General features: G+C 33.2%; 1 protein-coding gene across 6 annotated transcripts in view; it reads right to left on the bottom strand.

Annotated features, from left to right (window-relative positions):
- Positions 1-1,181: 1,181 nt before the first annotated feature.
- Positions 1,182-14,262, bottom strand: part of LOC149082249 (ral GTPase-activating protein subunit beta) — a 38,302-nt gene continuing 25,221 nt past the window's right edge. For all 6 annotated transcript variants that reach the window (XM_089235760.1, XM_089235757.1, XM_089235759.1 and 3 more), the window contains 9 exons: positions 13,111-13,281; positions 12,919-12,991; positions 11,669-11,839; positions 10,900-11,032; positions 8,786-8,935; positions 7,653-7,886; positions 7,385-7,526; positions 3,228-3,344; positions 1,182-2,122 (listed from right to left, as the gene is read on the bottom strand). In XM_089235760.1, coding sequence (XP_089091886.1) covers positions 1,993-2,122; positions 3,228-3,344; positions 7,385-7,526; positions 7,653-7,886; positions 8,786-8,935; positions 10,900-11,032; positions 11,669-11,839; positions 12,919-12,991; positions 13,111-13,281 — 1,321 coding nt within the window. In that variant the 3' untranslated portion in view covers positions 1,182-1,992. The remainder of the gene's footprint in view (positions 2,123-3,227; positions 3,345-7,384; positions 7,527-7,652; positions 7,887-8,785; positions 8,936-10,899; positions 11,033-11,668; positions 11,840-12,918; positions 12,992-13,110; positions 13,282-14,262) is intronic.

Genomic DNA, 14,262 nt, shown 5'->3' on the forward strand with positions numbered 1-14,262 from the left:
ATATAGGTCTATCTCCAGATTATTTGTGTCTACTGTGCTTTTTATTTGATATCTTCTTATGCAGCGGTTCTCAATCCTTTATGACTCGCAGAGCCCTTTTTGGTGAAAAATTTCTTTGGCAGAGCCCAGTAGGGCTATTTTTTATTTATTCATATCAGTTACGGATTCATTTTTATTTAAGAATATTTATAATAATTTTTTTTTAATTTACTGTTGTTTTTCATTTTCCTCGAGCGGGAGCAGAGCCCCTGGAGAGTGCACACGGAGCCGAGGTCTCAGCACAGTACCGGTTGAGAATCGCTGTTTTAATGTATTGTAAGATTTTTCTAAAAGATGATTTGGGAATTGAAGAAGACTCATCTAAAAGCTGATACATTTTAACAATATATTACAGGATTTCCATTTCCCAGCAACCTGAAAAGTCAGGAAACTGGAAAACGATCAGGAAAAATGTAAAATATTTGGCAAAAGTCATGGAAACATACAAATATTTGATAAAAGTGATGAAAACTCTGTGAAGGAAAATACTACTACTAAACCACACATGCACCTCCAAAGAATTGGTATATGTTGAAATGCGTGTGTATGTGTAGTGAACCTGACATGAAGTTTGTTTCTAAGTAATGCTTATTATGTGTAGGGCTATCATTTTTCTAACTGTGAGTGAAGTGTAATGATTGAATAATTGTATCATTGTAGGCCTGTTGCTTTCTGTGGAGGGACTTTTTAACAGAAAGATCAGCTCTCATTTACACCTTGAAGTTGAGAACCACAGAAAACCAAATTCGGCCAACCACCATTGTGGCAACGGTGGGGCTCGAATCCAGGTCCTATCGATGTGAGTTCGCCACTATGACCCCCTTAACCGCCACAGTGGCTAAGGGGAAAAAACTGAAACTCAAAATTCATTTTGAAGAATAAGATTTCGAATAATATTTCTTCAGATTGAGGGAAATCAGAGTTGCTTTTTTTGCATTTTTGTCAGGAAAATGCTGGGAGCCCTGTATTGAAACAGCATGTGCAGCTGTTAAGTTGGACATATTACAGAACAAGCATGCTGATTGCGGCTATTTTGAACATCACCCTCAAAGTAGAGTATGTGAAAAACTGATGTATGGTAGAACAATCAGTGCTGCTGCAGAACAATCTTGGAAATAATGTTAAGGAAATAGAACTCTTCTGTGTAGAAACACTATTTTATAGGAATTTTTTCTGCAGAACATTTACAGTCGGCTGAGGGCTTGTTTTAGAACAAAGCAAAACATTGTCTTGGGAAACGTTACATTGATTCACAAGTTTAATTATTTCTCTCAAATTTTTTTTCATATTGACAGGCCAGTTCAAAAATGGCAACTCAGAAAATTTCATTTTTGAAAAATGAAATTTTTTATGCATGGCATGAGAATGGTGGAAAATTGATTTACATATTGCAAAACAGCAACAACTTCAAACTCTGCGTATTCGCTTTTTACTGTAATTACATTTGAATTGATTCTCATTCAGTTCGATAAAAACTGCATCTTTAAAATGTAGATATCTCAAGACATAGAATTTTAAGTCATGGTCTTTTTGAACTGGGCTGTCAATATAAATTACAGCAATTAAAATTTTGGAACAATATTTTTAATATTGAGAGCATGAATTTTTTCCCCCTCTGCATTTTTAAAAGAACCTATTTGGATAATTTTCTTTTTATTCAACATTTGTCATGTTTTTGCCCAAAATAAAAAGAAAAATCATTGTATTAGATACAGCACAAGTGAATTACAAAACCTCCATATCTTCATCAATAGAGAATTTTTTTTCACATTTCATTCTCGGAAATATTCACGGAGGTAATAAGAGAATAATTACTTGATATACAAAATTAAGTACAACGATATCACCCGAGAGTTTTCTGGTTATTCTGCTTTATAAGTTTTTAATACCATCACTCTTTGAGAGAGCCAAGAAAAGAAGCTAGTGCATCTTTTTCAAATGATTTCTCTTTTATCACGTTAGTTTTCGTGGCGGAAAGTCAAGGAAAAGAGCTGAATAAAATCCTGGATCATTCAGCTTCCATTTGTACCTATTTACAATGTCTTGAATTTTCAATTTTCTTCTCACATGTGGGGGTTGGCACCTGGGAGGAAAATAACAGAAGTCTTGAGTATTAGACACACACACACAGGAACATATAAGAAAAAAAATGTTTTACATTTTCTATTCCTCTCCAACAGATCACATTTTTTAATTATAATTATTAATAAAGTAATATTCCATTTACAAAATACATTCATATGAGTGAAACTAATATTTGTACTGCTTTACTTGCCAATGAGAAAGACATTGAAAGAAACAAAATATAACTCAGGACCAGAAGACTAGTACGTACAGAAATAAATTTCTGTTCATAAAATCAAGTGGTGTAGTGACAATGCTTGACAAAAAAGAGGCTAAATGATTTTAAATTTTTCTATCGATATCTCTTATGCAGCAGTTTATTTGACACAGAATACAGAAATTTTGATACCTCGGAGCTCTGTAAGCAACTGGTAATCACTGCAAGGAGAGTTTGTTTTACTTATATTTCATATATTTTATATATTTCTTCCATATTTGTTATGGGCATCTTTTTCTCAGCCACCTTGTTGGGCATTTTGCCTGTTGTGGCGTTGTTTTTGTATTATCAGCTGATTATCAACTCAGCAAACTGTGTAAACTTTCCATTTATAGGTGCAAAAGAGAGCTCAAAGTGCAGGACTGACAACTGCATAGACACCCACCTGAACTGCACATTTCATGCAGTTAATCGCTCATACATGACATGACACAAAAACTATGCAGTAAATTGAGACTGTGTACGGCCCTTTATTTAGTTTGACTTTGACAGTGATTGATTAATATTTTGGTAAAAAAATCAAAAGTGTCTATCTTCCACATTCAAGGAATTAAAAAATTGGTGCAATAATTTGATATAGTGTTTTTGATTCAAAGTAAAATTCTCACAAATATATAGGTATGCCAGCCCTCCCAATTTAGGCACAACATTTTTTTACTGTGGTAACACCATAGATTTTCATACAATACAATATCTTACTACCCAGTATATGGTATGAAAGCATGAATAGTCCTGTAAAAAACTTTATACATTTGAAAGAGTTGAATGCTTTATGGTTTGAATGAATCCATTGTATAATATTACAAATGAACTAACTAACAACTACGATTCAGGTCACTTATCTTACCCTTCAGCATCCATCTTTTTTCGTCTTATCATATTCAATGCTGTTTGTCGAACTAATGTACCAAGTGTTCTGCGACTTACAACCATACCATCAACCAAAGGAAGAGCCAAGGACATCCTAATGATGAATAAAAACATTAGGTTCAATTTTATAATACTCAAAAATGACATTATGAAAGAGATTACTAAACCATACGTTCAAAAACATGCTGCCTTCCTTATTGGAAGTGGGAGTAGCAGATGTCTGAAGTATCATGTTTGTTTCGGTATCCAGCAGGGTTGTTTGGTTTAAACCACGTTGGTTTAAACCATGGTTTAAACCTTGGTTTTAACCAACTGGTTTTTTTAAAAAAACCACTTTGGTTTTTTTCAAAAAATCAGATAAAAGTAGCCTAAATATAATTTTTTTCCCTTAAAAATATCATATTTGTTCATTATTAGCCAAAATGTTTCATTTTTACCTCATTTTATATCCTTGGGGTACATTCTGATGGTATATCTTTAAATGACATAAGATTTTATAAATGGTTTTTTTCAAAAAGTCTCATAAAAGTGGCCAGAATATATATATATATATTTTTCATATGAAGTATCTTAGTCATTTAAAGTTATATATAAAAGCCAAAACTTCTCATTCTTACAACATTTTCTAACCTTTGGCTACATTCTGATGCTCTATCTTTAGCAAATTCATGAATAAGGATTGCATCACACATCTAAATGTAGTGGTGTATTACATATCTCACAGGGTTTCTTTTTCCCTTCACAAAGAAGCAGCTACAGTAGTGACACCATCATGCTAGGGGCCGGTGGACCTATAATCCAATAAAGACACCAGCTGTCCTTAAAGGACAAAGACTAGTGTACTAGTTGTTACATTACCTCACATACATTTTCATTCCCATAAGAAGTAGCACATCTCCTACTGTATATCTCCAAGTCTTAATATTCAATAGTTGTTTTTTTATACTTTTACACACACACTGTTAAGCCCAGTTAATCAAGGTTCTACTGTATAGTAGTAACAGATTTATAATAAAATAATCAGCTATATACAGGGTGATTATAATTTAAGTTTTGATTCCAAAACTATACAATAAGTACTGATCGGAATGACCTGAAAATTTGCATGGATACTCCTGAAGCAATGAACGTTTCTTTCGCAAAAGAAAAAGGTGCAAAATGTGCAAGTAGATGATGCTGTACTTTGCCAGCAGTATAATCTATTTTGTGCAACCACATCATTTCGGCACTTCCACAGCATCAGTGTGTGGATAGAACTTCTATCAAGATGCACATTGCAATACCAGCAAAGCAGCTGCTGAAGACCCATTTTGACAGGATGCACCTTAACCCTTGCAACTACTGGCTGTGGGGATACCTCAAAATGTTATAAACAGCGGTCAGATTGCAAACTTTGATGAATTGTAATCTCCCGCACATTCTCTATATGTTAGAAGTTCCTCATTCCTCAGGAATATGAACGGGGGAAAGGGGGCGCGTTTGGTTTAATAAAGCTGAATTGCAAGCACATCCACATTATGACCATGGCATATTCCGATTCTGCTGTTGAACAAGAATTTTTGTGCTTTCAACCTCATAGCCAGAACACGTGGTGGACAACATATTTAACATTTTTTGAGTAAGTTATAGTTATTTGTTCCATGTTCCATTTCTCCATGAATTATGGACTCGTGCAATGCTATAATTAAGTTATAATTTTGCCTTGACTGGCTATCGTTTCCATTCTGCGAGCAAATTTCTCACATGTTGGATGATGTCATTAATTTTACATTTTTAAGTATTTTTTCCCCTTTATCAAATAAAATGGAATTTTTTCAGGAATATTCATGTCAATTTTCAAGTCATTCTGACAATCGCTCTTTTTTTAGTGTTTTGAAATCAGAACCTTAGTTATAATCACCCTGTATATCGTAAATCATCGTTAATTAATCTGCATTATTTATGCATCATTAAATGCATTATATTCACCTAATTTTTATTACTTTTTGCAAAATAGCTTCGTAATTAAGTATACTGAAAGTAACTGGAGAAAAATCTTTATATATTATATGATTAATAATAACATTAAAAGAATTTTCGAACACACAGTAATCCATTGAGTTAAGCAAAAAATAATTAAATGGCAAAAGTTGGTTTTTGTTAAAATTTAATAAATATTTATTGATTAATTAGCATGGGAATAGTGTTAATTACATTAATAACAATTTCATTTTAGTTAATTATTAGAAGTTTTAATGATTTTTCAGAAATTTCATTGTTTTTAATGTTAATACTACTTAAAACAAAAAAACCGGTTTAAACCAAAAAAACCTGGTTTAAACCAAAAAAACCCGGTTTTTTGGTTTTTTTCAAAAAAACCGGTTTTTTTACCAACCCTGGTATCCAGTTGAAGGTCTGATGTCTTTCTCAAGAAAAAAATAAATCGGAGACCAGCTGAGGTGCATTCACACCTCAAACTTGATAGTAAATGCTTATTGGCGTAATGGTAGGAATAACCAACTCACAGATGAGGGCAAATGTATCTTGAAATAAATGTTATAGTACTTAAGGCTAAGAACATAGTGAGAGCAGCGAGCAAAGCGACAAATGAGAAGAAAGAGAAGCAAGATGAGAATATGGCTGCGAGAAAGGAACAGAGCACACATAGTGGGAACGTTTAATATAGCAGAGATTATTGAATAGATACTCGCAATCAGCTTGGTTTTTTTAATTAAAGAATGCTTAAAAATTTCATAATTATAAAAAACCCTTGCTCAGACAAGTTTGGAAATAATAGTGTTGTGCGAATATCAGTATTTTTAAATATAACTATGGAAATGTTACTCATACTTTGGTCGCTTTCCTCCCTACATCTTTTCCTGCAGCACTTGAGTGTGATCACTTCTCGAAAGATCAATAATATTTTATACTAAATTTATGAGTAAAAGATTGAGAAAAATGCCAAGTTTATCAAAGCCCCCCGCCCCTCCCCCTCCCGTTTAAATTCGTATTATTAGCATAGGCGGGAGGGTAGAAGTAGAAAATCCCTCCCCCCCCCTCCGCTCGAATAGCTTTATATGTATAGCTGTATAAATATTTGGTGGTTTCATTTTTTTACACAAGAAATGTAATTATTGACATACAAAAATCCAGCATAAAAAACATTTGGTACTCTTCCAGTATGGAAATATTGGCGGTACACAGAAAATAAACAAATAAAACTTGCCAATTTTTCCACAGAAGCATACAGGATTTTTAATTCAGACTACTGAAATACATTCTCTCACACAGGGTGCATGATAAATTAGCTTAAAACTCAAAATATAAATATTATAAAATCAAAATATAAATCATTTTCGATTTGATTAAGCACGTGCGCACGAAAAAAGCTTGGCGGGAAATGTATGAAAGTTATTCGGTATTTGCTGTTTCTATTTGATCGTCCCCACCATTTTGAAGTACGTTGAGAACTTAATATCAACAAGATTCTGGTAACATTTTTGACCTCACTACCGCTTTTTAACAACGAAAACAAGCCCTTCGACACCCATCTTGAAACTACACGCAAGCGAGCAGAGCAGCAAAAACAAAATATCTTGAATGCGTTGCTCTTATTGCTTGTCGTGGAGTTCCCGCCCTGCTGCAGTGGGTGCCACTATACGCAGGCACACTGAAAGCAGCGTGCTTGATTTTGCTGCTCAGATCTCTTCTCCCCTCGTTGCTTTGCTCTCTGTATTACTATGTGTTCAGCCTAATCTACAGGATTAATTTACTTCTGTAAGTTACAGCATCATCTTTAATCAAATTTTTTAAAAAAGACTTGGGAGCACTCAAGTTCAAGAAGCGAAATAGTTCTTATGACAAGTTGGGTGATTTCTACAATACTTAACCATTTGTATCGAAGTTACACAATGAGAAAAAGGTTGCACTTTATTATCTTATTTTAGTTTAAATGCAATAAATTCCTAGTTCAAAATTATAATAAACCTCCAAATTGACACGAAAAAAAATTTCCGCTGACTGCTGGATCAAGTCAAAACCAATGAGTATCAATAACAGAAAACATCAATTCACAAAAATATTCTACTTTTATGAAAGCACATATTACTTTGAAAATAACAGCACTCCATTATGAACAAAAATTTAATGACAAACCTGCCAGCAGGGCCTTGAAGCTTGATGTGGTATAAACCACTTTGTAATGGATGGACAAATATTACAAAAGTATCTTTATCAGAAGTGCGGGCTATGGAACTAAGAGATTCGAATCCGGTAACAAAGTTGGGAAGAAAGTCGCCTAGATACAAAGAATAAATATGCATAAAAAAATTACAAATAGAATTCAACGAATGAATCTAACTCAAATTATATACAGAAGAAAAACTGAAATTCTATATCCTTCTTATCGTTTACTGCTACTCACCTAAAGGGAATGAAACGGAATCGTCAACATTTTCAACCCACACTACAGTAACTTTGACATCACAGTAGGATGCAGCACTCTGCTGCCTACCATACTTCCTCCCAGAGCTTCGTCCTGTCCCTTGTGAAAGATCGTCACCTGCATCTAAATTCAGTGACATAGTTCTGTGCACAACTTCTTCCATAGAACTTGGCATTGTTTTTCGCTCCAGTTCTCTTGGTTTCTCCCCTTGGTCTAAATAAAAACATAGTTTTGAAAAATTAATTTTCACTAACAATAAAATTTCCACAGTTGAATCAGTCAATATCAATTCTGTGACAAACCATCATTATTACAACTGACAATGATGATTACCTGCAACTCGATCAGTTTCATAATACATCCTGTGGTGCTTTTTTTTTTTTTGCTTCTTGCTTAATAAAGCATCTGGAGAAGCACTAGATATGGTATGACTATGAATCAAAAAAATTTTTTTGATTGCACGTAACGAAATGTAGGCAAGTATCTGAGAGCACGTTGAACTTGCTTTCATTTTATCCATCATAGCTATAATACCTGGCACTGTCCTGGTATTCTTCAATTACTGAGAGCAGTGAAAAAGTGACAAACCCTTATAAAGGCATATAAATTATTATACATAATAGTGGCAGCATTAAAGAAATGGCAAACCATTGTAAAGGCATATACATGTCTGAAACACATTGCTAGGGAACCACAGTAACCAAAGTAAATATTTGGAAAGTGATTGTTGAGGCTGAGAAACCATTGTTGCACAACAGTTTTTTGCCTATTTGCAAACTTTTAAAGTAGCCTATCGTTCAAGTCAGGCCCATTCGGTAAATATGCAAAATTTGACGAGGATAGATCCAAAATTGAAAATTTGTAAAGAGAAAATACAAGAGCACACACACACACACACAGAAAATCAATTTTATATAAATATATTACAGCAAGTGCTCAATATCACGACTATTTGTACTGCTAGAATACAGGACTGATAGCATTATTGCATTGACTGTCATAAATTCTAGAAAATTGCAGGCATTTCACTTCTAATCATACTTTAGGCAGTAAACAAGTTAAAAAAAATTTTATCTAGACTTATAAAATTTCTGAAAATAAATCACAATTACCCTTTTTCCTCAGAACCACATCTTCTGGAATATCTTTCTGATCCTTGTTCAAGTCAACAGGTGATGGGCCAGGAATAACGAAAGCTATTTCAGATGTTACATCAGCCCAGTAGAAAACTTTGCGCTTTTTTATATTTTCATCTATTGATTCTACAAACATGGAAAAATAGAACCATAAATTATATAATATATCTTAAAAATAGAAACGTTTACTGACAAAAATAATTTCTATATTTCTGTTTTTAAAATTTAAAAACACCACTGTATATCATACCATACAGAGTGATTCAGAGCTCATCGTTCAAATTTGGTGGGGATGTAGGGAATAGCATAGGAACATGATTTCACATAGGAAAGTATGGTTACAAACTTCAAGTGGAGGGGCAAAATATGCCCAGAAGGTGGAAGAATACAGTTCAAGCATGTGATAAGTCAAATAAAATTTATTTCTCCATGATTATTACAGATTACACAAGTGCTCAATGTTATGACTATCTGTACTGCTAAAATGCAGGACTGATAGTATCGTTGCATTGACTGTCATAAATTCGGGAAAATTGTCTGCCATTTCACTAAAGTTGTCAGAGGCTATTGATAGATGTGCTACAAGGTCCATGTCATTGTCGACAGGACTCTCATACACAATTCACTGCACATTATACAAAGAAATTGATTGGAGATGAAATTTATAAAAAAAATTGATTTCTCAAACAAAAGTTATGGACATACAGTGGCCTCTACTACATCATGTGTACGTTTGTGACAATGATTTCCCATATGAAATTATGTTTTCAAGTTATTCTCTACCTGATCACCAAACTTGAATGACGAGTTCCGAATCCCCCTATATTTCATTATATGCCTTTCGCAATTTCTATAGATTATGAGCCAAGAAAAAAATAAGTTTATTTCTTATAAAGGGTTGGTGAAAATTTTTGAAACTTTAGTGTGTTTGGACTATTTCTTATTTTAATCAATTTTCACAGATATCAACCATAATCCTTTGGCTGCAGAGATAGTCAGAATAATGCTGTTCTGTATGCACAAGGAAAAAATCTTTTCCTCCCTAATATTGTAAATCATCAAAAACGAATTGAGCAGGCTACTAGAGCTCATCCTCTACAGATGATGGGAATGATTTAAGGATTAATGTCCCCACACACACACAAGTGTTTAACAAAAGAAGGAAAGTAAATTCAAACTCAAAATTTTTATTTAGAGTGAAAAATAATTTCAAAACAGTGGTCATGAAAAATATATAGATCAACCATGTAAATATATATTTTTTGAAGAATAGTGGAAACTAAATTTTAAGAATAATCAAACCAACTATTTATAATGATAAGTTTCTCTGAAATACACATCTAAGAGAAACAATTTCACGAATGTAAAACTATAAATGCTAGAGTTTGTAAGATGCATATTTTTAAGCCCATCATCAAACCCCCCCCCCCCCATATACCATAGGCACAAATGTGCAAATTTCCAAAACGTCGGAAATGAAACTCAAATTTTTACTCTACCCATGTTACTCATGAGTGTCATTTCCCTAACATGCTCTGTAAAATGTGTTTTGATAGGAGTTAAACATCCACGAACTTCCAAATTTTCCCACGTTCCTGGAAAAATCAAGGATTCAAACCAATTGACAAACCTAAAAAGTGAAAATTTTCACATTTGTGCTGGCATGGGGGACAATATGATCTTAAACAAAAAAAAGTTCTCACAATAAAATATTGTGCATTAAAAAATTTAATTTCTTCCATTCCGTTTTTCATATGCATGCACAGGGCATATAAAGAAAAAATCTCTATCCATGTGGGGCCCTTTCAACTTAGATTTTGTACCCCCCCCCTTCTTCCCCCAGAGCTGGGCCATATGCAGCTTGTGCCACTGCACAGCCCAAGAGCCATCTCTGTGAACACAGCAATTATTAGCCATGGCCCCATTTAAAACCTATAACTAAAATATATTTCGATTTTATGGCTACAAATCATTTTACTATTGGTGAGAAATGGTTATAATATTTTTGTTTATCGAAAAAAAGATACATTATACCTTCATGAGTATTTATAGATTATTTTTCTCAGTGTAAACACATATTTCACACTCACTCATGTTCTCGTCTGACAATACTTTCCATGCAGTTGCTGCATATCCTGTCCAGCCAGCATGTTTTTGAACATCGATGGGCCAACCAAGTGATCGTAAGAATTCCAGAAAGTAAGGATGAACATTTTCACATGACTAAATGGTAAAGACATTATCACTTGAAGTAACAGTGAAATAACGTATATTTTATAAAGAATTCAAAATACTATAGTCATTAGGAGAAGTAGGTGAAAAAAATAAATGAGAAAAAATTGTTGTGATTTTTTTTCGGGAAAAACCTAAAAAGTTTGCCCCAAGTTCAATGTTGTTCTGATGTCAAAAGTTCTGAATAAATGCTGAAATAAAAGTTTCACAATTAACTTTTCTAAACTTTTAGAGTATTTTAAAACTTTTTTCATCCCCTTCCCCCACATAGCTCTTCCCATAGTCTCAATGGCATCATGAAAACAAATTTTAAAACTCAATTTGAAAATCCTTAACTCTTCAATGGGCAAGAGTGAATATATCCAATGAAGAAAAACCTTCGTATTTTATTAATGACAAGCCCATATACTTTGTAGATCTGATTTCTCAATGGAACACATTTTCGAATTCCCTTTACTTTGCACCTGCTGAAAATCAGATGAAACCTACTTCATCGAAAAAGATGTGGCAGTCTACTTTCCTATACTATTTCAATATTCTATTCACATTAGACATGCAGAATCCTTAAAAAAATGTTTTTTAAGCAAAAAAAAATTACAATTACACTGATGAAAAAATTTAAATTACCCCATTTGAAAGAATGTCGTCAACTGAAGTTTGACCACTTTTTACATACAGAATAAATACAGTATCTGATGTACGACTTGATGTGGAATCAAGTTCGTCAAGTTTACTCTGGAAACCATCACGAAACTGATTCAGAGCCATGAGAGCCGGGATCGGTTGGGTTATCGATTCCTTTGAAAATAGTAAATAATCAAAAAACATGAATATTTCACTGGGCCAAAATAAAACATTTATATGGTATGAACAAACATTTCTTAATATAAAGAAGAAAATAGAGACAGTGAAATCTTCCAACAATGGCCACTTACGGGATCGAGCAAAGGAAACCATTGTTGGGAGGTTAACATTGTTAAGAGGTTCAGTATTTCTGAAACATAGATTAAATTTTTTTGTTTGCTTGTAAAATTATAATAAAACATGTTATAATTAATTATAACAAGCTGTTTTGTAGCACATGACATTTATTTTGCATTGAAGTGAATTTCTCACAAAGAACTTTAGTTCTAATTTTCTATTGTTAATTTCACTAAAAAATTTCATGAAAAAAATGTGTACAGCTGCTCCATAATCCTTTTATTCTGAAACATGCATTATTCAGATCAGATTCATCCTCCGATGCAATAGGATATTTTTTTTTTATTTAAAGAGCAATATTTTCAATTAATTCTTACCCGGACATCCTTGGTCAAAACAGCATGGAAAACAAAGACTTTCTGGTTTATGACATAGCCATTTGCCAAATTCTATCCCTAATTTCTGCTCTGTTCTCTATAAAACATGGCTAGCACACACGTTAGTGCCTACTTGAAGAACCCTGGGTTCCACGAACCATATTGTGGAAACCACTACTACTCATGTAAGAAAGAACTGATAGTTATTTCAATGTTCAAAGGGCTAAAGGAAATAAAAACTTCAAATCAAATCTTGAGGGTTATTTTTCTTAGTGATAAAATACATAATTTTTCCTTCATTTTAATTCCCAAAAGTGGCCCTTATTCAGAATTCATTGTTCTGAGGTTAACCATAATGTTAATCTAATGGGATGCATTCTATTCTAAGAAAATATGGCCACTATTTGGAGGTTACAGCAGTTCTGAGATGACTATTCTGGGAGGTTTTACTGAATTTAAGATAACCATGAAATCAGGAAGTCCAACCACGGAGGTATTAAATGCAGGAGACATGCTCTGTAAACATGAGAATACTTCATAAGTGAGAATATAAGTTTTAAATTTGAATACTGTACTAACAGCCAAAGCATTATCATTCAAAAAGCCAAAGTGTGTGAGGAAAAGACGAGCTGTCTGGAATTCATTGCTCAGGCTGGAAAAAACAAAGGAAAAGTTGAATTATCATACAGAGTACTTCATATACTATGCAGCAATATTTTTTAAATTGCCTATAACAAATCTATAAGCAGCAAATTGGCTCAAAAATAATACCTGGGAGGCTTGCATTCGGTTTCAGGATTAGGGTACTCTTTGTATCTAGATTCATTTTCTTTCTTGACAATATTTTCAAATTCTATCTGTTTTTCAATTAGCTTGGCCATTTTTTGGTGCTTTTCACTGTCCTGAGCAGACAGGCTTTCCAATGTTGGCATACTGATATCACTATAAGAAAAAAAATTGCATATTATTAAATTTGAATGCATAGTTCTATGATTCTCATAGTGATACATGCAAGCTGGGTGGCTTGTTGGTGCTAAGACAAACTGAATAATAAATCCATATATATATCTTTTTACATCACTTAATGCATAAGAATAATAAACATTAACACTTTCAGGTCTAAGCCAGAGCATGAGTCGGGATGCCGTTTTTGTTCAAGGGAACTAAGTCCGAGTCAGACTCAACTTTTAACTCTCGTAGCTATAAAATGGCTGAATATATATATGTTTCCAGTGTTTTTAAACATAATCTATAAATCTTCTAGTTCCAAAAAAATATATAGATAGCAGCAGCCAACGAATTATATATTTAGCCTTATGAAACAATGTAGAAGTATAGTTGAAACATATTTGTTTTCCTAGGTAAGGTAGCCATGTTTGTTGTGTTTCACGATGTCTCATAAACAATTTTTAGACTTATCAGATGCCGATGATTTGGCTGAGATATATTAGCACATGATTCTTTGTCAGAGTTATCAGATTCAGATGATTCAGAATACCAGCCTGCTTGCATAAGGGATTCAAAATCGCAGTTCTCAGATGACGACGATAGAAATGGTAAATATATTTGATTTTTGAACAATTTTGTGTATATTACTTTTTTTTTTGTTCAAATGTTTCAGGACGTATGTTTTACAAAATTATTAGTCATTTTAGATGATGAACAACGCAACAAATCAAAGGCAGAAACTGGAAAAAGATTGAGGAAAGAAACTCAAACTTATTGCAAACCTTGTGGTATTGCTCTATGCGTAAATCTGTGTTTTGAAGTGTACCATACCAAAGCAAATTTTACGAGATGATATATTTTTGTTAATAAAAACTATTTTTAGATATTTGTACACCATCTGGGTAAGTTTTTATTCAGAATTGTTTGCAATTTTATGCTGGAAAATAATGTTTTCTTATGCAGAATTTTTTTTTA

The sequence above is a fragment of the Pholcus phalangioides genome, unplaced genomic scaffold, assembly GCF_987345545.1.
Source record: "Pholcus phalangioides strain wild (caught in Gottingen) unplaced genomic scaffold, Ppha-v1.0 ptg000009l_1, whole genome shotgun sequence".
NCBI classification, from domain to species: domain Eukaryota; kingdom Metazoa; phylum Arthropoda; class Arachnida; order Araneae; family Pholcidae; genus Pholcus; species Pholcus phalangioides.